Source organism: Tursiops truncatus, chromosome 7 (assembly GCF_011762595.2).
Source record: "Tursiops truncatus isolate mTurTru1 chromosome 7, mTurTru1.mat.Y, whole genome shotgun sequence".
In the NCBI taxonomy this organism is placed as follows: Eukaryota; Metazoa; Chordata; class Mammalia; order Artiodactyla; family Delphinidae; genus Tursiops; species Tursiops truncatus.
The window spans coordinates 86,748,684-86,775,153 of NC_047040.1; the positions used below are offsets into that span (position 1 = coordinate 86,748,684).

A 26,470-nucleotide genomic window follows, 5' to 3' on the forward strand; every position below is an offset into this window, starting at 1 on the left:
CAATGCAAGGGACATGGGTTTGAGCCCTGGTCCAGGAAGATCCCACGTGCTGCGGAGCAACTAAGCCCATGTGCTACAACTATTGAGCCTGTGAGCCACAACCACTGAAGCCTGTGTGCCTAGAACCCGTGCTCCACAACAAGATAAGCCACTGCAATGAGAAGCCCACGCACCGCAAGAGAGTAGCCCCCCATCGCCCCCCAACTAGAGAAAGCCTTGTGCGCAGCAAAGAAGACCCAACACAGCCAAAAATAAACAAATAAAGAAATTTATTAAAAAAGAAAAAGTCAGTTCTCCTCAAATTGATGTATAAATTTATATAACCCCAGTAAAATATACAAACAGATTTTATTTTCATTTGGTACTTGCAAGCTGATTCTAATGCCATATGGAAAAACAAATAATATTAAAAAATCCCTAAAAAATAACAGCTATGACATTGACATAACAGCTATGACATAACAGCTATGACATAACAGCTATGACAAAATATTACTATATTATAAAAATTCAAAATGAAAACAATGTGGAACTGTGTTAACAAATCAATTAATATACCATTCATCATATTAATAAAGCTGAAGAGAAAGTTATAGAATCATCTCCATAGACCAATGAGTCATAAGAGAAAGTTCTATCAAGTGATATTTGCAACTTATGTCACAAGAGGTTAATCTTTGTAGTATAAAAATATCTAGAGATAGGGCTTCCCTGGTGGCACAGTGGTTGAGAGTCCGCCTGCCGATGCAGGGGACGCGGGTTCGTGCCCCGGTCCGGGAAGATCCCACATGCTGCAGAGCGGCTGGGCCCGTGAGCCATGACCGCTGAGCCTGCGCATCCGGAACCTGTGCTCCACAACGGGAGAGGCCACAACAGTGAGAGGCCCGCGTACAGCAAAAAAAAAACCCAAAAAACTCTCCACTTAACTAATGATAAGAAAAATACAAATGAAAGCTACATTGAGATACATTTGCTGTCCTCTTAGATTAGAAAAAAATTCCAAAGTTTTATTAAGGACTCTTTTAGTATTAACATGTTTTATAAGTAATGCTCATGTATTATTGTGGGAATATGTATTATTGATGCACCCCTCTAGAAAACAAATGAGTAACAGCTATAAAATTTACAAATACATGTATTCTTTTACCTGGCAAATTCAATTCTGGGAGTTTTTTCTCCAGTAGAACTTGTACAAGTATGAAGTGAATTATGTATAAGTGTAGCCATTGCCTCCCTTTTAGTAATAGTCCAAGATTGAAAATAACCTAAACTTCCTTCAATAAAAGACTAGTTTTATAAATTATGCTAAATTTATATTATAAAATATCACATAGTCATTATATCAAAAGTGAATGAGAATGAGTTCTGGGTCCTGAAAGGGAATGATTGCAAGAGATAAGAAACCAAAAAATAAAGATATACAATAGAACATGTAGTATCTTTTATGAACTTGATAATTATCTTGCTTATCTTCATTTTTCTCCCCCAACTAGAATGTAAGCTCATGAGATCAGGGACTTGTCTCCTAGTGTTTGTAGAAGAGTGTTTGTAATGTGGATGTGTGACGAATGGTAAAAGATTGTTAGGAGAAGCATGAGTTCGGGCAACTGACTAGTGTGGTGATGGTCAGGGGAGGCTTTGACAAGGAAGCTAAGCAGAAGAATGAGTATATTTCAGCAAAAGAGGAAGGAAAAAGTGTTCCAGATAGTCAAATAGCATATTCAAAGGCCCAGCACATATGAAGATTATGAGGGCAAATTTCACACCACCTCCCTTTTCAACTTTTATATTTTTGTGTGTGTTATACTGTTTGACTTTAAATGAATTCTGCTGATGTTTTTATTGAGTTTACTAAATTTCTAGGTGTAGACTTAATATTCAACTTCAGAATTGTTTTCAAATGATTTTTCCAGAATAAAGCTCTAAAACTTATTAGAAAACTGATGATCCAGTTTGGGTTCTGCTCCTGCTATGTATGATATTTTTAGTCACATATTAATTGCCAGTTTCTCTTGACTTGAAAAATCTATGGCTTCAGGGACAACTACTGACATAATATTGTTTGGGAAAAAATGTTTGGGGTGGTAAAAAAAAAACTTTGAAGGTATTAATTAAAATTTTTCTCATCATTTGCAAATAATTTTCTAAAACTTTCTTCTCCACAATGAATCAATAAATTTTATTACTTCAGGGTCATTTGTTAAATGGAGAGCACCAAAAGATGTATACTCCTTTTAGCTTTGAGTTCAAAACAAGCTATTGAAACTTATAGCAGAGTTAGTAGTCTTTAAAAGCCAAGGCTTTTGACTTGCAGTAGATAGACATTTTGGAATTCTAATTATCAAGTGTCTCATATAATAGCCTAGCATAAAGTTTATGCTGTAAGCAGCAAAAAGAAAAGAGAATAATAAATCTAACCCATGAATCAAATGACCTTTGTGAGTGCTGAGGAATGGGAAGCTTCAGAAAGGAAAATAGAAAGACTGGATTCATATTCCTAATACAGAGCTGGGCTGCACTCCCTACCCCCAGTTAAGTTCTAGGGGATGGGAGTTGGGATGCTTGAGAGGTCAGTGGGAATTCCAGATATGTTTGGGAGGATCTAATGATACGGAATTCCTGAGCCATGTTCCCTCAGTCCTACGTGGCAATCCAAAGGGTTTGTAAGAATCCCTCTATGCCAGGTTGGTACCATAATCTTCATACAAAAAAGGTTAGCAGAAGGGCCTGTGATAGCACCTCCATTTATAATCTAGGATCATACTAACCCAAGAGACCCAAGAGAGTATCCTGAAATTCCTGTTTACCCAGAGAAGGAAATCGAAGTGACTGAGAAAGTCAGCATCCCCATTGGAGCTTGAGATAAAGGGCATAGGGTCATGGTAGCTCCACAGACATCTTGGAGGATGTAGCAGTAATGGGAGCAGATGACCAAGGGAGTGCCAGGTACATTTTAATGGATTCCAGGAGATGGCTATAGACAAGATGCCTCTCCTTTATCTATGTCTGGGCAGTCTGTACGTCACCCATCGTGCAACCTTAGATGCCATCCTAAGGAGAGAAGGACAAGAAAAGAACTCTGAACTGACAGAGCTTAAATTCTGAATTTACTGAGAAAAGTCACTAAGTATAAAAGTCACTAAGTGAAAAGTCACTAAGAGAAAAGTCACTAAGTATAAAAGTCACTAAGTAAAGTTATAAGACTGAATTTCCTGAATCAAATGAGTTGATAGATGAAAATAAAGAAAATAAAATTATTTGTCCACCTAAGTTTATGGTCTGGTGACATTTACATATGTAACTTACTAAAAAATTATTAAATTTCTGATGACAACTGAAATCAATTATAAAATGAAAAGTATGTTTATCAAAGTTCTCATATGTTTTTGTATTAAATATCCAGAATCAGAACCTTTCTTTAGTTAATCTGAACACATAACTGAGCTATATGGATGAGTTAAATTGAGTGGGAAAACAAATCAGTGTACAATGTAATTGTTTATTTGAGGTGCTTATATTTATCATGGTGTATATTTATTGAAAACCCATTCTTTCAGCAGGCATAAAACTGTGCTGGGTACTGAGGGGAACTCAGTATCACCTTTTCTATTGAGGCTAAGATTATGTTTGCATAAAAAAAGAGGAATAAAGAAAGGAGTTCTAGCCTGAATGAATTAGATTCATTCACTATCATTTAGTACAGAGGCATTTACTATTTTTTTATGTTATTTCTATCTTTTGAAAGAGAAGAAAAATACTACAGTTTGTTAAAGAGAATGATTTCTTCTATAGTTACAAATCAAAAACATAATGTATGAGCCCTTTTGCATGTAATGCTTTCTTTGGAAACGGATTCAAAATTTTCCTCTTGGCATTTTCTTTTTTAAAAATCTGAGGCAAATACAGTGGCTATGAGACAGGGTAATGGAAAACTGGGAATTTTTTTTTCCATCTTTTTTCAACAGGTTTAAAATAAAAATTGGGAGAGTACTTCAATACTTTTTTTCTTATTTAGCAACTTTTCCTTCATTTTTGTGTATTCATTAAAAAGACTAGGTATTTATCATTTCTGTTTGTGGAGTGCTATTAAAAATTCAGGAGTATGATTTATGATTGCTGGGCATATCTGACAGAAATATCAAAGACCTAGATACATGGTATCCAAAGATACCATCAAAGACCTAGATATGAACGTGGTATCATAGGAGGAAATTATAGTTCATGCTTAAAAGTACTGATGGCACGTTCATAGCCCAAATATAAAAGGAACAAGTAAATACACGGAGGGAAAAAGTTTTCTTCTTTAGGGGAAAAAGTACTTGGACCTGAGTCTATAACTGAGGTCAAGGCATCATTTTTTATGCTTTATTTACTGAGTCCATAAAAGTACTTTAACTTTTTATCTGAAAAAGTACAAATATGATATTGTAATTTTTTCTGAGTTGCCTCATTATTTGATGATAATATGCTTCTTTTGAATTTATTCACTAAAGAGATTATATTTTTCTATCCAATGGCTTAGTACAAAAGATACTGGGAGACTAACCTCTGGGCCAGCCGCATTGGAGATTCTAATTGTTTGCCATCCATCACCCCTAGCCACCACATCTATGTCACTTCTGGATGGGAATTATATAATCCTATAGAACATTTCGGAGTGATCTATCAAATCAAATTGCTTGTTCTTATGCCAACAGGAAATCCTATTCAAAAGGCATGGTTGGGCAAAGCTTTTGCATATTGAACTGCTAAGGGAAAAAAAGGGCAGAAACAAAGATATGTTTGCTGGAAAATGGGCAAGATCGTTTCATGTCATCTTACTTATTAATCTTTGCAACAACATTCTGAGGTTGGTATTGTTTCCATCATTTTATATTTGAGAAAAGTAAGGCTTACAGAGTTTGAGTGATCATCTAAAGGAATGTAGCTAGTTAAGCCCACATCCTGCCCAGTAAGTGAGCAGAAACACTGACCCACAGTGAGAAGCTGTGGTTGATATAACATCATCAGAAGGAAGTTGAAGGAGGGGGTTCAAAGCAAGTATCTTAACAAACCAATAAGCAAATAGAAGCTGAGATGGTCAGTCCCTGGAAGCTGAGTAGAAGAGCAGATGCTAAAAGTAGACTCAGGTAAAATAAAATAGTTTAATGGAAATTAGTGTGAAGTTAGAGTAAAGTTGATGCTTGTTATAAGGGACTCTATTTCTATCATTTATGTGACTAATTAAATTACCTTTCTTTTATCAAGCTTATTAGAGTTTTCCTACATTTCACTCTATAATTCTTCAAAAATAGTTGAGACACCTTGATAGAAGCAAGAGATAGAAATAGTACAGTGAGCTGTACTAGAAATGGTTCCTGCCCACAAAGAGCTTAAAGTCTATTGGGTGTGGGTGTGACTCGGGGTAGAAACTAATTAAACAAATATTAATTCAACAAAGGGTGGGTGGGTAGCCCCCCATCTCTGACTCCTGGTGTTCATGCCTTTATGTGGCTCACAATTAAGAATTGTGGGTGGGACCTGTGTCTCTTCCTCAAGAAGAATGGATTCAGGTGACATAGCAAAGTAGAAAGAATTGAGAGAGGGAAAATGGACTCAAACCTAGATGTCTGATGTTAAACAAGAGCTAAGGAAGACAGAGTTGCTGACAGATTCTGTTAGGAGTGAGACATTGAGTGGATTGAAACCCTGAAAGAAATGAAATTAGAGACTCAAAAGGTAAGAAGTTTCAGTTTCATCAACGTGAATATTGAACTCATTAAGAGAAGAAAAGTAGAGTCTCTAGGAGAAACAGAAGAAAGAAAACACGGCTCTTCAATAGAGGCTATTTATACCATAATTCCCTAACAAGTAGTAGTAAATTGGGTGAGAGTGCTCCAGAGCAGGAGGATAATATATATGGCAGTAAAGTCTGATATCTAGATGTGACAGTGACATCACTGAACTCTGTTACCAAAGCAATTACTTGAAAATTTTCATCAAAACAACTCAACAAATCATAGTACAAATACTCTTACAGTTATGAAAAAAGAGGATAGAGGAGCTATTCCATGTTGTATGTGCTTCAAATTCCTGAAGCCAATAGTGGTTAATTGTCCCAAACTGTCACTGATTTTCATGTGATGCTTTTCTTCCTCTATGTCTTTATTCTGATATAAAAGATTAATAATTACCATATTCTTTTAATCATTTGTGGTATCTATAATCTTAATGAAATTCTAAATATTATTTCTTCTGGAAATAATTACAACTTTCTAAAATTAATTGCTCTATACTTTCACTTGATAAAAAGTAATAATTTAAATGGGGTGTTACAACAAGAGAATGACATTTTTATCTTATTAAAATTTATTTTTACCCATAATTCCTTGTAAAGTAAAAGGATCTTAGAATCTCTTCTTTAACTCCTGACATTTTTCAGGTTATCCTGAATATTTTCATGATAAATAACATCAATGATATATGTTAATATAAGAGCCCATACTAATATAACTTTTACCATAACTAGATTAAAATTTTGAAAATCATTGTTAATTTAAATAAGAAAAGGAAAAAGAATTCTGTTTATTAAAATAGTATGTTAAAAAGATAAAGTCTTTTCCCCATATTATTTTCCAATGCTGGAAAGTGAACAACATGAAACCAGGTGACTGACTCCTCAAACATCAAGCAAAGATCTTGTAAAAATACTCAAAAGAATTTGATTTGATTTTGTGGGTTCGTCCTGATTTAGGTTCTTGTAGTTGTTTTATTAATTTTGAGAGCAACAAAAACAAATGTTAATTGAGATTTCATTATGAATCAAACATTGTTCTAAACAATCAATCTACAAAAGAATCCTATGATGTAGATATTATTATCGTCCTCATTAAACAGATGAGAAAATTGAGGTTCCAAGATGCTGGATAAATAGTCGAAGATAGGGGAATTCTCTGGCAGTCGAGCGGTTAAGACTCTGCTTCGACTGTCAGGGGCGTGTGTTCCATCCCTGGTCGGGGAACTAAGATCCCACATGCCTCACGTTGGTGGCCAAAAAAATTAATTAAAAAAAAAAATTAGTTGAAGATAATACAGTTATTAGTCCTTGAAGCCCAAATACAGGTATAGACCATCATGACCAAGTATATTCACAAACACATGCAAAATCGCCTGGGCAGTCTTTTTTTTTTTTTTTTAATTCATCAAGGAGTCTAAAAAAACCCCAATATTCCTTAGATTACTTAAATACTACGCTTAAGGTTCTGACCTGGCAAAATGCCAGGCTAGATGACAGCCACATTTTTTTATACACAATGTTTTTCCTTCCTCAAAAAAAAAGTTTTTTGACTCTGTCCTTTCATAATCACTGTAGTCAGTTTCTTTTCTTCAAAATGCATGGACCTAGGTATCTAATTTAATGAATCTGAGTATGTGTATCGATCATATATTACACCTTGAAGTCTTGACAGATGGAATGGGGGCTGTTTAAAGTCAAATAAAGAAATGATTATTTCAAAGAATATTTATTCAAACTCAAAATACATTTCTAAGAACCTAGGGGAAAATTAAATTCATTTTAAGACTCCACCACTTGGAATGCAGGAAAGGGAAAATCAAAATACAAAAGAAATGTAATATAAATGAAATCGTGGCATGAATTCTAAAGACAAATATTCTAAAGCTAATGCAGTAAAATTAAAAACCATTAAATTAGCTTATAAGTAGCTATTATCACAAGCTCATAAATCATATCTACAAATTGAATATGAACAATAACAATTAAGTTGCAATCTCATCATACTAGGATAGAAATTTGAATCTTTTGCCATCAAAAATTAAAAATCAAGCAGTGAGTAAATTTACTTAAAATGAGGATGTTAACAGAATTTTGAGAGAAGGTGTTGGGAGAGATCCAATAAATAATAAAAAGTAAAGATTTTAATATGCTTTTTGTTCTTGAACATCATAAATTTCCTAAAAGGAGTTTCAAATAAGTATTATCAAATGGAAAGCATCACTTACAATAAAGGCATCTTTGAGCCATGATATTCAGATTCAGTAAGAGGAAGCCACTAGAGATCCAATCAATATGATTTTGGATGCTAAGAGTTATGAAATGAAATATCAAAATGCTCCTTGATCTCCTTAGCAAGACTTTAATGGCAGAATCTCCAGTATGAATCCCTAAATATTTCATGCACTGAATTAATTTAACTTATTCTGCAAACCCCTTACCTCTCCTCACCCCATACCTCACCAAAACTAAACAAAACAACTTATCCCGGTTTTCTTAGCTTATGTTAAAAGTGCAATTATTCATTGGAGCAAAATCCCACATATAAAGAAATAGATCACAATCTTTTCTAAGGAAGTACATTTGCATTAAAAACTGCTTTCATGATGTCCTTTAATTTGGCAATTTATCACCACACATTTAATAATTTAAGTCTGTGCTTAGGAATATAAACCTGACTGGGAGTAAGTTTCCTTTTTTTTTCTTTTCCTTTTCCTCTTCTTTTCCCTCTTCCTCTTTCCTTTCTTCTTCCCTCCCCTCCCCACCCCTCTTCTCTTATTTCTCTCTCTCTCTCTCTCTCTCTCTCTCTCTCTCTCTCTCTCTCTCTCTCTCTCGGGCACAACTTAGAACTAAATACAATTGTCTTACTGCTTTCATGGTTTCAGAAAATGTGTTGAACCAACAAAACTGTTATAGCATTACAAAAAAAAAGGAACATTTGGGGTACAGCATAATTGTTTATTTTTAAACAAAATCTGTAATAGCAATTGTGAATAAGTTTGTCTGTTATCTCATATCCTAATGTCCTCTATAACCGAACCTCAAGTGAAAGTATATTACTTAAAATCCTCATCAAATAATCAGGTTTCACAGAATCAAAATTTCCACAAAGGTTGTTTTATTGAGGATGTAATGAGAAATTTATTCATTCAAATAGCTTTTATATAGTCTTAATTTTCATAATAAAAAATTTGGTAGCTGAGCTTAGGAAATGTGAACATGGTATTCTTTCATACTTGAGAAAATGAAGAAGATGAGAAAGTTACAGTAAAGTTTGTTATAAATTTGTCTGAACTTACTGGGCATTACTGTATCCACCTATTACAAAAAAACAGAAGGGAAGAGGGTCATCAAACTCAATATAACCGATGATGCACAGATTTCCATTAAATTGGTTTTAATTTCTGAGTTATCCCTATCAGCAGTTTACCTTATTCGAAAGCTTCATGTTTATTACTGAAGAATCAGAGAGTTTGAAAACTGGAAGGGAATCTTAAAGATGCCCCGGCCTAACTATTTATTTTTCCCATAATCAAACCAATACCTGGAGAGGTGATGAGACTTGAATTTGCAGTCTTGTTCCATATGAGCAGTCAATGGCACCCCTTTGTTTTTAAGATAAAAATCAAAACTCCTTAACTTGAAACACAAGGACCTCGATGATCCTGCCTGGAACACCCCACCACTGCCTGTTCCCTTTCAGTCTGACTAAGAGTTAGGAGACTTTCTCCAACGTCTCTCTTCCTTTTCCCTGTCACACAGAATGATAAATCCCAAGAAAACAGGCTTATTCTTGTCTGTATCCCCAGGGTTTGCATACTGCTTTGCCTGTAGTAGATGCTCAAGAAATATTTTTTTAGTTGATAGTTGAAATAACTGTATGACATTTGAGTATTTTAGTATCATTTGGACAGACATCAGTCTGATTCTCCCCTCATTCTTGTCCCTCTAGCCAAACTTTTCTCTATGTCCTCTAATTTCCTAATAACTTTTAACTCTGTCCTGCTTTCTTTATCCCTCTTGCCATTACTATATTTTAGATAGTGAGTGGCTCACTTCTGTGTGATTGCAAACATCACTTAACTGACATCCACATTTCTGTTTCTGACCTCCTTCAGAGTGCTGCCACCTATCTTTTGTAATAAATCTAGAAGCCTACAACTTCTCATCACCTCCTTTGCTGCTCCCCTGCTTTGAATTGTTGTCACCTCTTGTCTGCATTCCTTAATGGCTCCCCAGCAGGTCTCCCAAAGTCTCCCAAAGTAAGGTCTCCCTTACCCTCCTACAACCTATTCCCAAGAAAGCCACCAGAATTATCATTTTAAATTTGCTGTCATGTCACTTTTCAGCAAAATGGGCAATGTATCCCAAATCTTTACATTGCCTTATAAGGGCCTGCATTTTCTGGACCACTTTGTCTCACTCATCTCCAGCTTATTCATTCTATTCCAGCCATGCTGGCTTTCTCAACACACTCTTGTCTTTGAGCTTTTGATAAAATACTCCCACTGCCTGGAGCCCTCTTCACCAAATAATTATTTGGTCCAGTCTCCACCTCATTCACCTCTTCATCCACATTATATTTTCCCAATGGTGAGCTTTCCTGAATGCCTTTTTAATACTGTGCAATGCCAAGGATTCCACAGAGTATTCTTTTTCTTTTTTTCTTTTGTCTGCGTTGGGTCTTCATTTCCGTGCATGGGCTTTCTCTAGTTGCATTGAGCGGGGGCTACTCTTTGTTGTGGTACACAGGCTTCTCTTCGCGGTGGCCTCTCCTGTTGTGGAGCACGGGCTCTAGGCATGCGGGCTTCAGTAGTTGTGGCACGTGGGCTCAGTAGTTGTGGCTTGCGGGCTCTAGAGCGCAGGCTCAGTAGTTATGGCTCATGGACTCAGTTGCTGTGCGGCATGTGGGATCTTCCCGGACCAGGGCAAAAACCCGTGTCCCCTGCATTGGCAGGCAGATTCTTAATGACTGTGCCACCAGAGAAGCCCCACAGAGTATTCTTATACCTCCTTTTAATGTCCTGTTTTTCCAATTGTCTATAGGACTTATCAACTTCAAACATATCATGCAATTTGCTCTTTATTATGTGTATAATCTATCTTTCTTTACTGGAATGTAAGCTCTATAAGGGGAGGAATCTTTGCTTTATTTGTCCATATATCCCAGACACTTAAAAAAAATGCCTGGAATATAGTAGATGCTCCATAAATATTTCTTTAATGAATGTAAATGTGGTACAAGGACATTATGCAGCTGTGCCTTAAAAGATTATAAGTCAAAATTCTTCCACAATGTTCAGTGACAATATTAACTTCTTTTCATGAACAATTGTATACTTTTTTCCTCTTTCTTTTTGGTTAGTCCAAGCTCTATTCATCTATAATCAGCCAAGGTGTTTCTTCAAGCCTCCACTGACAGTCTTTTCTAAGCAAGCCATCCAATAGGATGACCAAATGCAAACAAGGGTGACTTTGAGCATACTAAAACACTGCCTTCAGGGAAGTAATATCAGTTGGGTGGAATATGGGCAGGTTGCGTGGGTACATAAGTATCCCAGAAAGTCTTTAGGCCATTTCTCACAATGAGGCATTAATATTGCTAAACTACCATGCAGAGTGAGAAGAAAGGCTTGGGAAACAGGAACACAATTGCTAAAGTTCAAGTAGATATTGAAATTCAAAAATAACAGTAGTTCAGGCACATATAGGAAAGGTGGAGCTACAGCATAGGAATAAGGATCAGAGAAAACAGATATAAACTATAACAAAAGGCAAAAAAACAAAAGCTCAACTAAAAATGAGAGAAGGAGCAAGGAAAACCTAAATCCAGGCAGTTGGGGAACAGCATATTTGAAGGAAAAGTAAACTTACGGCTAAGTGATAGAAGCAGATTCAAAGGTGCTAGTGACAACAAAAATCTTGACAAAACAGGATGTTTCAGCCCGTGAATTGTGCATTCATCCCTTGATGTCAGCAACTAGTCCCTAAGCATGACCATTATAAGGCTCAATATGGCCATGACATTAGACAGGTAAAATATTACCAACTCACTCTTAGTAAAGATCTTTATCAGTTCCTATTTTCTAAAAAAATTCATCTATTCACAATTGCTCTGCTCTGTTCTAAGTCAGCTGATTTAACACTGCTTTGGAAAGGAGTTGTGGATGTATGGGGGTTCAATTCCTTTTCCTCCACTCATTTGCCCAATCATAATGTAAATATCATTAAGATAGAGTGCTTTACTTGGTTCTGTTACATATTCAATTACATCTTCAAATCTTACTCAAAAGGAGGCTTGTTAAAATATGTTCAGTGAGCTAACAGTATGATAAGCATAGTTATAAGAAAGTACTTCCTGTTATTGTAAGTTTTGGTTAATGAAAATTGTTTCCTGAAGATTCAGAATAATATGCTGTCCTTACAAGAGCTAAATCAATATTTTCTTGGTGTGAAAGCTTCATTAAGAAAAAATTTCTGCATATGATTCATTGAAATGTATTATTACTATAAAATATTGGTTTATAATCTGTGGTAACATTGATGCTAAAAGCACAAAACACATCAAGAAGATGTCTGAATTTAGGACTTTAGAAAGAACTATTTGCAATGTTGATTAAAATACTCACGAAGGACTTTTGAAGTTGTATATAGCTGGTTTTCATGGATATATTTGGTCTTTGTAGAAGCATATGGAAATGCATATTTAATTTGACAGTATTTTGCAAATCATACCCACTTCAGAATACCTTGCAAAGTAGAAATGCTTCCATATGCTAGAAGATGGTTTGTCTGTTATGCTGAGAGTAAAGAAAGAGCCATATATCCAACAACAAAATTTTAAAAATATTTTCTTGGGCGTTGTGGATTATGAAAGTAAAGGAAATTCAAAGGACAATGTCCTTGTACTTAAACATTTAGAATTAATTTAGTCAATTTTTCAAACAATCACATTGGACATACTAAGATGAATTCTCACAAGGATCACAGGCCCCCTTTAAAAAAAAAAAAAAAAAGAATCAAATGGGCATTTTCTGCCTAGGTTTCCATGCCTGTGCCAAATCTTCTGAGACTCTGACCACATCTGATTGGAGCAAGGATTTATAAGAGAATGAAGGCAAGCTATCTCTACAGGACGTTACCATGATGGGGACAAACCTCCATCCTAGAGAAAATGATAACTCCCACTCAATCAAACCCTCTCCTCTGGGGTAGAGTTAAAAACAAGTGACCAAAGAGAAAATGGATCATAGGAATTCAGACCTCTCTTCTGAGTAATGCATTCCAAGTATTCCTGTGACCTGTGAAGTTGGCACAGCTCAGTCTTGGAAGCACCAGGACCCAGTGGGTCTGTGTGTGATGAGCAGTTTCCCAAGCTGCCCCGCACAACAGTATCATTGCACCGTGGCTGTTTTGACAGTCATAAAAAGTCAGATGGATACATGTGTTTTCTCAACAAGAACAAATAAAAGTTTAGCAGTAGCTCTCCATAGTTTACATTAAAAACCCTTGCAGATTCTGAAGGTTACTTTAGGGACAAAACTTGAAGTAATTAAAACAAGAGCAGAAGTTCTTTGACAAGTTTTACTTTTTGTGTTTAAAAGGTTCACTGACCTCATATATCTCCAGGGACACAAGTCTGCAATTTTCAAAGAGAAAATAAATTTTGAGGTTTCAAAGGACTTCAGTTTTCTCAAATTAATCTTTATGTCATCATTATCTGAGAATAGTGATTTGCGAGCAACAATGGCTTTAATGTATCTTTTTATACTGATGATTACTATTTTGGTTTTCTTTTAAGAGCCAGGATTCCTTTATCTCTTAAATTGAGAAAATCAGATTATTTACTGAAATTATTTTTAACTGTGATCATGCCTCAGTGCATAAACGTTATTTTTATGATCCCAGCTTAAATTCACACAGGAAAATTGTCTAGATGATTATGCACAGTAAAAAAGTGTCAAGCCAAGAAGATGAGGGATCCTTTTAGAGTTATTGATCAAAAATGGTTTGTGAATGAAGACAGGTATAGGTTATATGCCATGAATCCATAAATGAGTTTTCTTCAATCAAATTGTCTTCTTTTGGATCCCTTACAATGAGGCTTTGGGGACTAGGATTTGCAATAGGTGTAACCCACTCGTGAGCATGGCTCTGGAACTAAGTGTATGAAGCATACTTGATTTTACCACTGTTTATAATTTCTAAAATATTGTAGAATAGAGATAAAGAGCAATTTTATGATAATCGGCAGACTTTTAAATGTTAAGTCAATAACTCAGATTCCATAAAAATTCTACTAAAGAGTATAAAAAGATAAAGATCACCTGACATATCCCTTAAAGAAATGTCATTTAAGTAACTCTTCTTTATACTTCCTTAAATTTATGAAACTAATCAAGTGAGATCTCCCTCATAGGCAACAATTTCAACTTTCAAAGTAACAGAGAGAAAATTTACTCAGTTAACATAGCATTCCATTTTGCAGAGGAATTGTATCTGTAAGTTGGTGGTGAACCAACTTCTTCAAGCTTTTCCAAAGCACCTCTGAGTTAAAGTTATCTATTCCTTCACTGTTCTATGGCAATATCTGAAAATTCACCCAGCAATTATTAAGAAATTGCCTTGTGGCACATATTCTATCCCTGTGTTACCTGTTATTTAAATTGTTTATTCAGCTATTGAAATGGCATCTCTCCAAATAGATTGTATGATTTAAAAATCATATGAAATATCCTATATTTATTTCTATCAAAGTTTCTTGTACAAAAATCTATGTTGTTTATATTTGCTCATGCCTCCTCAATTGACTCAGGAACATTCTCTTTACTTGGTAAAGCAGTGAGCACCTTAGAAAGGATACTCGTTTTGGAGTAGGATAAAATGGAAGGTTCATCATGTTTAATTCCTAAGATTGGAAAGATGTATGAATATATTGGAAGTCCTCATTATTTGATTACAAATGGAATACTGGGAAAAGTCCATTTAAAATACATCTATTTTAAAACAGTAAACCATACTTTTTGAAGTAAATAATGGAGGAAAAAAGAATTGATTGAGATGCTCTTGAAAATAAAATTTTAAATTGTAAAATAAATATAATTTGACAAAACTTACATTAAAATTATAATATGCTAATTATTAAAAAGAATAATAAATTGTGGAGTTTTTGTGTGTATTTTAACAAATGTGATAGCAAACTACAATCTTTTTTGTATTACATTTAACTTTTTTAGCATGAGCATAAAGATGATCATTTCCACAAAATTTTTGAAGCATTCATCATTTCCTTTTAATCCCTGATATTCTAGCCATTTGCTTTTGAAGTACCGTGTCTAATTTCGTCTACTTCATCTGTTAATGGTTCTGACTCTGACATATTCTCATTGTCCATGATTTTGTGATTCAGCAGTTCTTCAGTATCACTTGCATCATGAAATCCTGAATCTCTTGCAAAATGTTACTTTACAATTCATTTGCGTTAAGTTTTTATTGTGTTATGCTTATAACATTCTATAATCAGCAAGAGTCTAAACTTTTTTATGATAACATAGAGATAAATGCTAATACTAATTGGGAAAGGGTGTTTAGAAAAGGCTAATTTTATAAATGGGTAGTTCATTAGTGAAAATTTCCTACTATGACAGTTTTTGCTTCCCTACATTGTCATATATCTTGGGGACTGGAATAATGCTTTGGTAATCAGGAACTCTTGCAATTTGCAATCAGATGAAAGTAAGGGCTAGAAAGTAAGCAAGTGGTAAAGCTGGAAATGCAAATTGGTGTCTTCTACAAATGTCTGTTGTTGACATAATGACTGTGGATGAGAAACTCCTGGGCAAGAGGACCAATGGTTGAGGCATTGAGAGAATCAATGAAAAAGTGAAAGAGAAAAACTTATAAAATATAGAAGAATAATCACATACATTGGAGCAGAAGCAAGGGAAAGTAGTACACTAGAAGATTAGGGCTGTGGGAGGTACATATTAAGGACAAAGGGGATGGCCAAGTACATTTAATATGGCTGTCTGATAGGGCAGGAAGTTGTGGCTGAGAAGTCATCCATGTTAATTCATACTGAACATCTAACTCCAGAAACATGCTAAATGGGTAGAACAGATGCCCTGGGAGGTCTAGGTCATAGATCAACTAGGAATTCTGTGAAAACTCTCACTGAGAAATCTATTGATACTGGCCTGTTCCATTTGAAAGCATTTGGAGTCTTGTGAATTCACACACCTACACTTCCTTGTTCTCTCAGCGTTTAACAACAAGACCTTATGCAGGTAGTAGACAAGGATGTGATAAGTAGTAAGTCAGAAAGAATCACAGAAACCAAAACAAGGTTTAAATTATAGATGAGTTTTGGGCTATGGTATTCTCCAGTATCGCCTGGAGAAGTATGTAGAATCAAATATTTCAAGTCAGCGCTCCCCAGAACAAATGTGCATTAGATGCTCTCTCCATATAACATTAATTGTACAGTTGGGTCACACATGGTACCTGCTTATAATTTTTTAAGTCTTTTTTTCTAAATTTTCTTGATGCTTATTATTATCCTTTCTTAGACTTCCCTATATTGTTTTATAGGAAACAATGTTGTTTCCTTTTATTGTTCCTCTTTTTTTAAGTTCCCTAATAATAATAATAACCTACATTTCTGAGTTCTAAAATATGCCTTAACCATGCACTGATGTCAGCCAGCCTCTTCTATTGGTTCTTTTTAACCTGCAAATGACTTATTATAATAAAGGAGATGACTCAAGTTCTCAATAAAGCTTTGAAAATGTTATCTCTACTTAAAGTCTTCAATCAAATACTTCTAGCTGTTTATGGAAATGTGTTGGCATGATTTGAAATTCCGGCATTTAAAAAAAATTATCAGTTGGCCCCATTCTTGGCCACTCAGAAAACTTAAAAAAAAAAATTGTAGGAGAAACTAGCATTTCAAGAGATATATGAGACCATTTGGAGGTTTTTTAGCCAGCATGGAAAGTGAGGAACAGCAGTTTTCTTGTATGTGTTATTTCATTGGACAGGGTAAAAAAGTAAGCCATAGAAGGAATCTTAATAGCTCACATAATCCACTCCTGTTTTCATGCTAGAGTCTCTCTAAAAAAAAAGAAGAGGTGGGTGGTGGTGTCTTGAATTGCAGTCTATAGGTTCTCACAGAAGAATCTTTTTATGGTCCTCAGATATGCTTGAATCCCCTAAAACCAAAAGGTTAAATATTGATCTGAAGTCTATCAGAAAGGTCAACACTTATAAAGTTAAAAAGAAAAATTCAAGATTTTGAAGTATATTTTTTAAAGTGATACATTTCTGATTGTCAAATTCTTATAATTAAAATATTTTCCTTCATATTTCAGAGCAATAATTAACTGTGTAGACTAAATTGAAGTCAGCCCTGAAGGAAGAAGACACAGATAACATTTACTCACAACCAGTTCTAACTTTGTATAATTCTTAGCTACAGACAAGGTTTAGAATATGACACTGGAATGAGAAAAAGTGATGATAAACTAGGAAAAGGTCAAATTCTAGTTGAGAATGATAGCTTGAGTTACAATGCTTAATGCAGTGGACTGACTCTGGCCTCTACTCATTCTTTTTATTGGCAAAGGTTCTTGGAAAAAGTCTTAGGTCATCATCAGGTTTGAACAATGGCCAAAATGCCTATTTAAACAAAAGAAGGAAGTGAAGTTTCTTGGTACAGATATAATTTACCAGTTGCTAATGGGAACATCATAGAAAAGATACTTTGAAATTATATAATGAATATTAAACTTTTAGAATGCAGGATTACATGTTCCGGGATCCACTCACTATAGCAGGTAGGCCAACCGCCAACCACTCCCATAATGCCCTTCTTCTCAGCCTTGATAGACATGTATGCGTTATGTTGAACCATGCACCTAGAATGCCCCTCACTAACTTCTACCTTCGTCCTGTCCTGCCTCTTTATCGAAGGCTTTGACTACACAATCATTGCACTATAAATATGGGGTCAAATGATATAAAATAAAAAATGATTTAAATATATATACTTAAAAAATACTTGATAAAAGGATGAATGGACCAGGAAAAGTTGTATGTACTCTTTATTTGAAATAATGTGTTTAGCCACTAGATGTCACCCTTTTTTAAGCGACAAAGTTTACTTGACAAAGTTTACAACATCAACAGCAGTTACGTTCCACTACAGGGTAGAAGTTGTTACCATCGGAATTCGTCCCTCTGATATCACATAAAAAGAAGCTTTAACAACAGACAAACGAAGAAACAACAAACAGGCTTTCCTGTAAGAAGGGCTACATGAGTCAGACTGAATTGAGTCGTCAGTCTCCAAAGCCAGATAGTTAAAATGCAACAATAGTTAATAACGTATAATTTTCAAAAAAGTTAAAAGCATGGCTCTCATACAAATATAAAATGAACACATATAAAGATCTCAATCAACTCATTAATTAGCAAGGGAGCCAATTAAGATGGTGAGGCCAGTACGAGAGAGAATTCAAGGAATAGAGACTTACAGGGTCAGTCTGAGCTTGGCAATACGTACAAAACGGTTTAATGTCCCAAAGGTCACAAGCTGTAATCTTTAAGGCTATGTTTCCTGCTTGAGAGAAATGGTCTCTACTAGGCAAAATTCTACAAGTTAACATGCAGCTTCACATTGAGGCAACAAAATACTTAGCCTACATGTATGGATCACCTGTCATGCTTCAGTGGCTATGCTAAGTGCTTTCCATGCATCATCCCATTTTAATCTCACAGTAATTGCCTATGAGGTGAATGCTGATGTTATCTTTATATAGAGGCTAGAACACTATGAAGTCAAGGACATTCTTCAGGTTATGGACCAGCAAGTGAGTGATCAAGCTGGAATGTAAATCTGGTCTGTCTGCATGGTCTTTCTCCTGGGAGCATAGACTTAACAATTGCTTACTGGGTCTAGAGGATGTTGGGATTCTACAAGATGAGGCACATGCGAACACACTACAACCCCTCCACCCTCTCCAGTTCCTCATCCATGAAAGGCAAATAATGGTGAAAGAAATCTGAAGTTCAATAGAGATGCTGTAAAATCAGTTAAACTGCTAACACTTGCATTCTCTAGAATTTGTATAGATTACTTACCCTCGCTTCCCTTTGCTGATTCCTCTATTGCAATAAATAAGTGGAGAGTTGGAGATGCTCAAGGTAGTGAGTCTTCACACAAAGCAAGCAATACCTTATATACTGTCTATATGGAAAACACTTATGCTAGGTAAAATATTATCAATGTGGTTTGCTAAAAATGAAAAAGAGACCTTTTAAAATATGTATCGTATTCCTATAATATAATATACGCTTTATATTCTTTTCAGAGAATTTGGGACAAGGGGAGAAATCTAATGTACTGACAATATACTCAAGGAAGATGTCTGCCTAACAAAATACTTGCCTAAAAATGCTCTATTTAATTTTAAAACTTTAAAATCTTGTGGAAATTTTAGACATAATTAAATGAGCTATAGAAAATCATCTTAAATTTGTAAGATTTATATGCACAGAATCTCAAAAATGTGAGGTGCTCCAAGCTTTATTACTAATTCACTTTCAATTCTTATAACGATTATACCACTCAACCAGTGACTGAGAAGATTCAGAAAACTAATCAAATGTCATTATATTACCTATTAGGAGTCTAGACAGTCTCCTCATCACCTACACTCTGATACAACTTTGAAAGGATTTTTTTTACAGGATATTATTTCTTTATCTCCATACCAGATTAGAAAAATAGAAACACTTAAGAGTTCCCCAGTCAAATAAAAATGTGTAAATTTGTTGGTGTATCACATTTGCATTTATACTTGCTCTAAAAAAATGGAGTGCTATATAAAAATTGAAAAGTATTTCTTTTTATGTAGTCAGTCTGTTGTTCAGTGTTCAACTTCTTCAGTTTTCATGGATTATAAAATTTTTTAGGACAGAAGATACTCCTTACAAGACCATTTTATAAGTTTCCAGCTTTAAAGGTAGATGTAATTTTAATAATCACATACCACTTTGAAGCTCTATTAGGCACAGCTCTAGTTGCCTTTGATTTATTCATCAATGTGAGAAACCTGAAATTTTCTAAAGTCTAATTTTTGAAAAAAAGTTAAGTAGTCTCTTCGCATTAAACCATCTGCTCTGCATGATTACAGGGACTCATTTTTAGCCTTGAAGCTTCTCTTTTGTGATTAAATTTCTTGTTCAACCAAGAGAACTCTTTGGAAACCATTTATTTCCGATAAAGCATATCATTGTCCATAGAGTAGTAAAATAATTATAATCAGTCCAGATTCTTATTGGATAGCATCTTAAAGAGCTCATGTAAATTTAGCATATTATTAATGCAAGTTCATTTATTCATCACCAAAGAAGAATCTAAAGATAGTACTCACGCAGGTTTAATTGTATAGGCATGCTTTTCATGGACAAAGGCACCAGCAAGACCTCCTGCTCCTGCATTTAAATACTGGATTAAAAAAAAAATACTGGATTGAGAATAAATTAAACTGTATGGGTTTACCTAAATATGTATGACAAAAGTAAACAATGTAATAATTTGACTTTTTTATTATGAAACCAACTTTTGACAAGATCAGAATGTGTGACTATTTGAACTTTTATAAAAAACAGAATTTAGAGTTACCTTGTTTAAAGAAAAAAAAATGAAACATAGCATTATTAATCGAGAATAAATAGCTATTACTTTTTTAGCCAAATTTTGCCCCAACTAGTAGATAATAGTTCCAGTGACATTTATCTCATTTCAGAGCTCATTCATTTCAATTATTTTGTCACAAACTATTTAAATAATAATAAAAGATTATATTTTTAAAACACTTAAATTTAAATAAAATTGGTTTTATATCCATGCTCCCTGTCAATTAACTTGTCTTCAAATGTCAGTACAAAGTTGATTCCATAAGAATTATCTTTACTTATGTAGAAATTTCACAACATATCAACAAAAAACTCAGATCAATTTGAATTAAGTTCTAAGTGTGGAGCTTTTTTTCCAGAACCTCCTGACTTTTACAAAGCAGCCAGGGAATTGAAGGAATAGTATTCTATAGAGGATGGAAATAGCAAAATTTAATAACCTATACTATTCTATCATGTGCTCTACAGTTAACTAGAGTCAGAAAATACAGTAATGAAAGAAATGGAGGTAAGTAATTCAAATACTTAAAATTGGCCACTGATCCAGTTTTACATTTAGATTAACGTCAATATGGAATAAAAGAATAAAAATATATTAACTAGTTTGTTGATACCTTGTAGGAGCACCAGCAGGCAAAATCAACTCCCCACTCATGTAAGTGGAGTTCAACATTTCCAACTGCATGTGCCAGATCAAAGCCAACCAAACAACCCTGTGGAAGAACATAATAAATTTTGAATTCACTTAATGATTTGAAATAGTAAAGACAGTATACTTAAGAAAATCTTTGACACACTGCTGTACCATAAATATAGTTCATCCTTTGGTACAGTGACCCACAAAGCATGAGTCACAAAATCCTGGGCATTCCCAAGACCCTTTCAGGTCAAAACAATTTTCATACCATGAAGAAGACATTCTTTGCCTTCTTCACTGTGTTGACATTTGCAATGATAATGCAAAAGCAATGATGGGTGAAATTGCTGGCACCTCAGCACAAATCAAGGTAGTGGAAGCTTGTACTGTCATTGTGTGTCAAAGCCATTCAGTTACAGTATAAAAAAGTTAATTTCACTTCTATATCTCCTTGATAAAAGTATGAAACTAATACATTTATATTAAATCTCAATATCTTAATTTTCCTGTTTTTAAGATTTAATGTGGGAATTATGCATAAGACATTTGACCATATCCTGAAGTAGGATAGTTGTCTCAAAGTAATGCACTTATGCAATTATTTGAGTTGCAAGCTGAATTAGCCACTTTAGGTTACTGGAAAACCGTTTTTGCATGAAAGAGCAACTTATATACAAACAATAGTAGGTCATACTTAGGTATTTGACAGACATATTTTGGAAAATTAAATGAGTCTGTCAATTTAAGGAAAATAACTCACAGGATTTGTTGCCAAGGAAAAAAAGTAGTTACCAAGATAAAGTAGAATTTTGGAAAACTTGTATCCACTTTTATGAATATGACCATTTCCCAGTATTTAAAGATATTTCTGATGAGTTTAGAAGTAATATATAATTTTTAAAAGAACATATACTGAAATATGTAAATATCAATATTTGTAAAATATGATAATAATGAACCAATATTTTCCAAATGACCAATGCTTATTGTTACATATCATGCATGGATAAAAGATCTATTCAAAATGAAAAATCAGCCAATGGATTTTAATGTAACAAAGCATAGAAAGATCAGTGATTTGGTTTCACATTTCGTACCACAACTCCCAAGAAGTTCTCACTTGTCAAATTCTGGTGTAGTATCATAGATTATTCACAATTAACTGAAAAAGCTATTAAACTACTTTTGCTTTTTCTAAATATATATCTGTACAAGGTCCAATTTCATTCCTGTGGTTCACAAAGGAAAAAAAAAATCAAGAGATTGAATGCAGAAGATATATAAAACCAGTTGCCTGCTATGAAGCCAAACAGTAAAGATCTCTATCTATATAAAATATCTGCCAAATATAAAACATTCCTTTTATTGTTTCTTTTAGAAACTACAGTTTTGCTTCCCTAACAATATATTATTTATGTCAGTATGTAATGGGTTTGCCACTTTTGTCCTAAAATAAATAAGTAAATGTATTTTAAAATTCTGTTTTAATTAGAAATACAGTAAATATAGATAGATAGATAGATATAAACAATATTAAAACCTCTTTGAGGTGATCAATGATTTTTAAGAATGTAAAAGCTTTGCATTACTAAAAAGTTTGAGAACTGCTGCTTTAGTATATCCTGTTAACCTGAAGGAGTTAATAAAATTTTCAGTTTATCACTTAACCCCACATCATGTCATTTAATTTGATCAAGTCTATGCATGCTGTAGTAAATTGCCTTAGTGGTTCCGATTCTACGTCCCTTCCTGTATCCATGTCCCTTGCCACGTAACTTTTCAGTTCCTTCACTGAGAACAGGGTGCAATTCTCCGCCACTGGGATCAGTCAGGTGACTTGTTTTGAGCAAAGGGACATCAGCACATATAATACAAAGAGAATGTCCTAATCACTTGAGTGATGAGGCTTGCTCTCTCTTGCCCTCTGCCACCTATATGAGAAGGACTTGCTTCGGCCAACCTACTGGCCCAGATGGAAGATGAAAAAATTGTGGATCAGAGTCATCCTCCCCTGGGCTCAGCCTGGATTCTACTCACCCACATTCTCTTAGTTGGCCAGAGATGCATGAGTGACCTCAGCTGAGATTAGCAGGATCCCTGCAACTAAGTCCTGTCTAGATCAGTTGACACAAAGGTGACCCATAAAAATGATGCTGTTTTTGACTCTATACTGTGTTCTCCCTGTACATTGACTTGAGACCCTAACAGTCTCTTACTATCTGACTCTATTCTGTCTCAGTTAATGACATGAATTTTTTTAAAAAGCTGATAGTTAAATGGGGGTGATAGTTCACTTTGCAAACGTGTCTTACCTCTGAGTTCTTCTGTTGTTTGCTTACTAAGAGCAAACATAATAATTACATTCTTAAAACTTGTAGACTTCCTGCAACTTTGAAGAAACACATCTATGGATTGAAGTTTTTGAAGTAAATAATTGCAGAGGTACCAATTTTAGATTGTTCTAACACCTCTTAAGAATAAATAACCCCAAACTGCTATTACAGGTACTTTCCCCAGAACAGAGGGATGCAAACCATGACCTGTTCTTTTTTTTTTCTTTTTTTTTTTCATGACCTGTTCTTAATGAATAAAGTTGTATTTGAGCACAACAATCTCATTTGTTTAGATATTGTCTATGGCTGCTTTTGCAAGCACAAATGAATCACTGCAACAGAGACCATATGAACGAAAAATTCTGAAACATTTGCTATTTTGCCCATTACAGAAAAGATTTGCTGACCCCTGCCCTATAGCATTGGTTTCCATAGAGAAACTCAATATATTGGGGAGTCAGTTAATTAGAAACCTTACTGTAATGTGGCCAGAACTAGAACATCATAAAAGAAAAAGTTCTTACAGGTATTTTGTTTCTAAAACACAAAAAATGAGCAATACATATAATAAAAGTATGACAGATGCTTCATGCTAACACAAATTTTTGAAGCAATAGAAAAGAAATACAGTTAATCTCCATCAAGATTTAGAGGTCATCAAAACTGAGGTTTGCAGACTAGGTTCAATAGATATATATACAGAGACATACATATGTGCAATTAGTTTGTATTTTAAGATACACTTTTAATATTGAAATTAAATTTTGGGGAAAAAAGTTCTGAATTTAAAATTCTCTTTTTTCTCACCAACACATCCAATTAAAGTGCTTTTTTAATGAAAAAAATTTTACAACTTAACTTCTCTTAGACAAGTTTTTACAACACAGCTTTTCTTAGAAAACTCAAGGAATAAAAAGGCAGCACTTTTATTTTATTATCAATTATTTATAAAGAATGGCACAATGAAGAAACCATGAAACTTCACCTACCATATCCTGTTATTAAAAGCTCTGTGGTCACATCTGTGGCACGATGTAAAATAATCACTTGTGGCTCCTACAGTATGTTTTAATGCATGTACAATTCTTTCCCCATGGGTGGCAGAGAACATAAATTATTAAAATGTGACTGTTTTTAGGAAATGACCGTAAGATACAAACTTGCATGAGATCATCACAAAGCGATTTTACAAAAGTTTCACTAGATGGCAGCATCTTAAAAATAAAGAAAAAACTAATAGTTCTCCAAAACCTCTGTATAGCCATGCAGTTAACATTTTCATTATTTTACGAATAAGAGTAGGTAAAACAATATGAATGTGTGAAAACAGACCTCACCCTTGAGTGCATACTTTATGTAATTTTAAAAATAGAAATCAAATATTTTTCAACAGATTTTTATTAAAATTACCCACAATTGCTCAGACTCTCATTGATACAAGGACAGCAGCGGTGTTCAGCCACCGTGTCACCTGGCTTTACAGTCAGTCCCCAAACTATGGCAGTAGTCTTCTAACCATTAGGACTACTTCCAGCCTGCCTTCTTCCAATGAACTTTCTAAATCATACATTTGGTTATAAGACTTCCTGTGTCCCTTCAAAGATCTCCCCATTAACTTGAGAATGTAACTCATTTTCCTTGGTATGGCTTTTAAAGACCTTTATGATCTGGTTCTTTCCAGCTTTCCTGTCCCGGGTGCCCTACGCCTACTTTCATTTATTTGCATAAACTGTTCTCTGTCTCTGGGGTATTCTTTCCCTCCTCATTTGCCTGGGTAGCTCAAATTTTGATCACAAGATAACTTCCATAGGAAGATACCGTTGCCAAACCCTCTTGCTCCTCTCATCTTACAGCCCTGGTTGCATAAATCTCTTGTAGCAATTTTCCAATCTTAAACTGTCTTCTATTTTTATATAATATGAACTCAAATAATTCAATTGTTGAATAAATAAGTAAAAAAACGAAGTCATACAATTGTCAATAAATATTCTGTAAACTGAAGCTAAATGTTAAAATATTATTTGATATCCTTTATTTCTGTTTCAATTTTATTGCATAAACCATTTATTCAGGCTTGGCATATTTTAAAATGAAGTTTCTTGGACAGTCAAAAGTAGTTTAAAATATATTTAAAATCCCTTTCAATAAAACAAGGAATATCATGACTTTTTGTCTTTGCCATCTTTACTAGCACAATACTAAAAATTTTTCTAACCAGTGGAATAATACACAGGGTCTGTGCGGAGATTTCCAGGTAAAGAGCTAGATCACTGTCTCTCAAATTTAGTTTATTATTTGTTTATTAATTAAAATGAAATATGGAATAGTACAGTTTAATTTTATCCCTTGTAGCATTAAAGTCCTGATAACTTTATTGATTTATTCTATAACAGATTGGCTTTAGACAGATATTATTAGTTTGTTCTTTCTTCACCAAAAAAAAAAAAATCCTATAAATTATGAAGACCCTCAATAAGTAGCAAATTTGGTGGGAAAAGGGTTAATTATATATTTGGAGCTATACACAGAACTGAAAGTCAGCTTGTATGCATTTGTATGTTCAAATAATTCTTAAAATAATAAAATACTTAAGATAGGTAAGTAGCCTTTGTCTTTGAGCCAGTTGAGTAAGCGCCCAGGTTACTTAGGAGGTACCTGCAAGAGATGCCTGTCACACAGCCTGTGGTCATTCATACATACCAGCTGGGTGCATGTCCAGACTTCAGTGGATGCCCTTGGCAGTGGCATTAGCATCATGGTGGGTAAATTACAGGGGCCTACAAGTCCCTTCAAGGCTAGTAATTGGATACTAGTAATAGGAGTGTGACTTCTCTCGTGGCTGTTTATGGGAACTACAGTTTCCACACCATACTAAAGAGATCTTTATGTATTCTAAATATCACTCCTGTTTTGATATAAAGTCACAGGAAACAACTGAAGAAGTACATTGCTATAAATTTGAACAATATTACCTTAAATAGAAAAACTGATGGGAAAATTTGAGGACAGTGAACAAAAATTTTTAAA

At 34.4% G+C, this 26,470-nt stretch overlaps 1 protein-coding gene across 2 annotated transcripts in view; it reads right to left on the reverse strand.

Annotated features, from left to right (window-relative positions):
• The window catches only part of KYNU (kynureninase), a 96,867-nt gene that overhangs the window by 18,925 nt on the left and 51,472 nt on the right, over nt 1-26,470 (reverse strand). For both annotated transcript variants that reach the window (XM_019925522.3, XM_019925520.2), the window contains 2 exons: nt 21,088-21,186; nt 20,209-20,282 (listed from right to left, as the gene is read on the reverse strand). In XM_019925522.3, the coding sequence (XP_019781081.1) occupies nt 20,209-20,282; nt 21,088-21,186 (173 nt within the window). The remainder of the gene's footprint in view (nt 1-20,208; nt 20,283-21,087; nt 21,187-26,470) is intronic.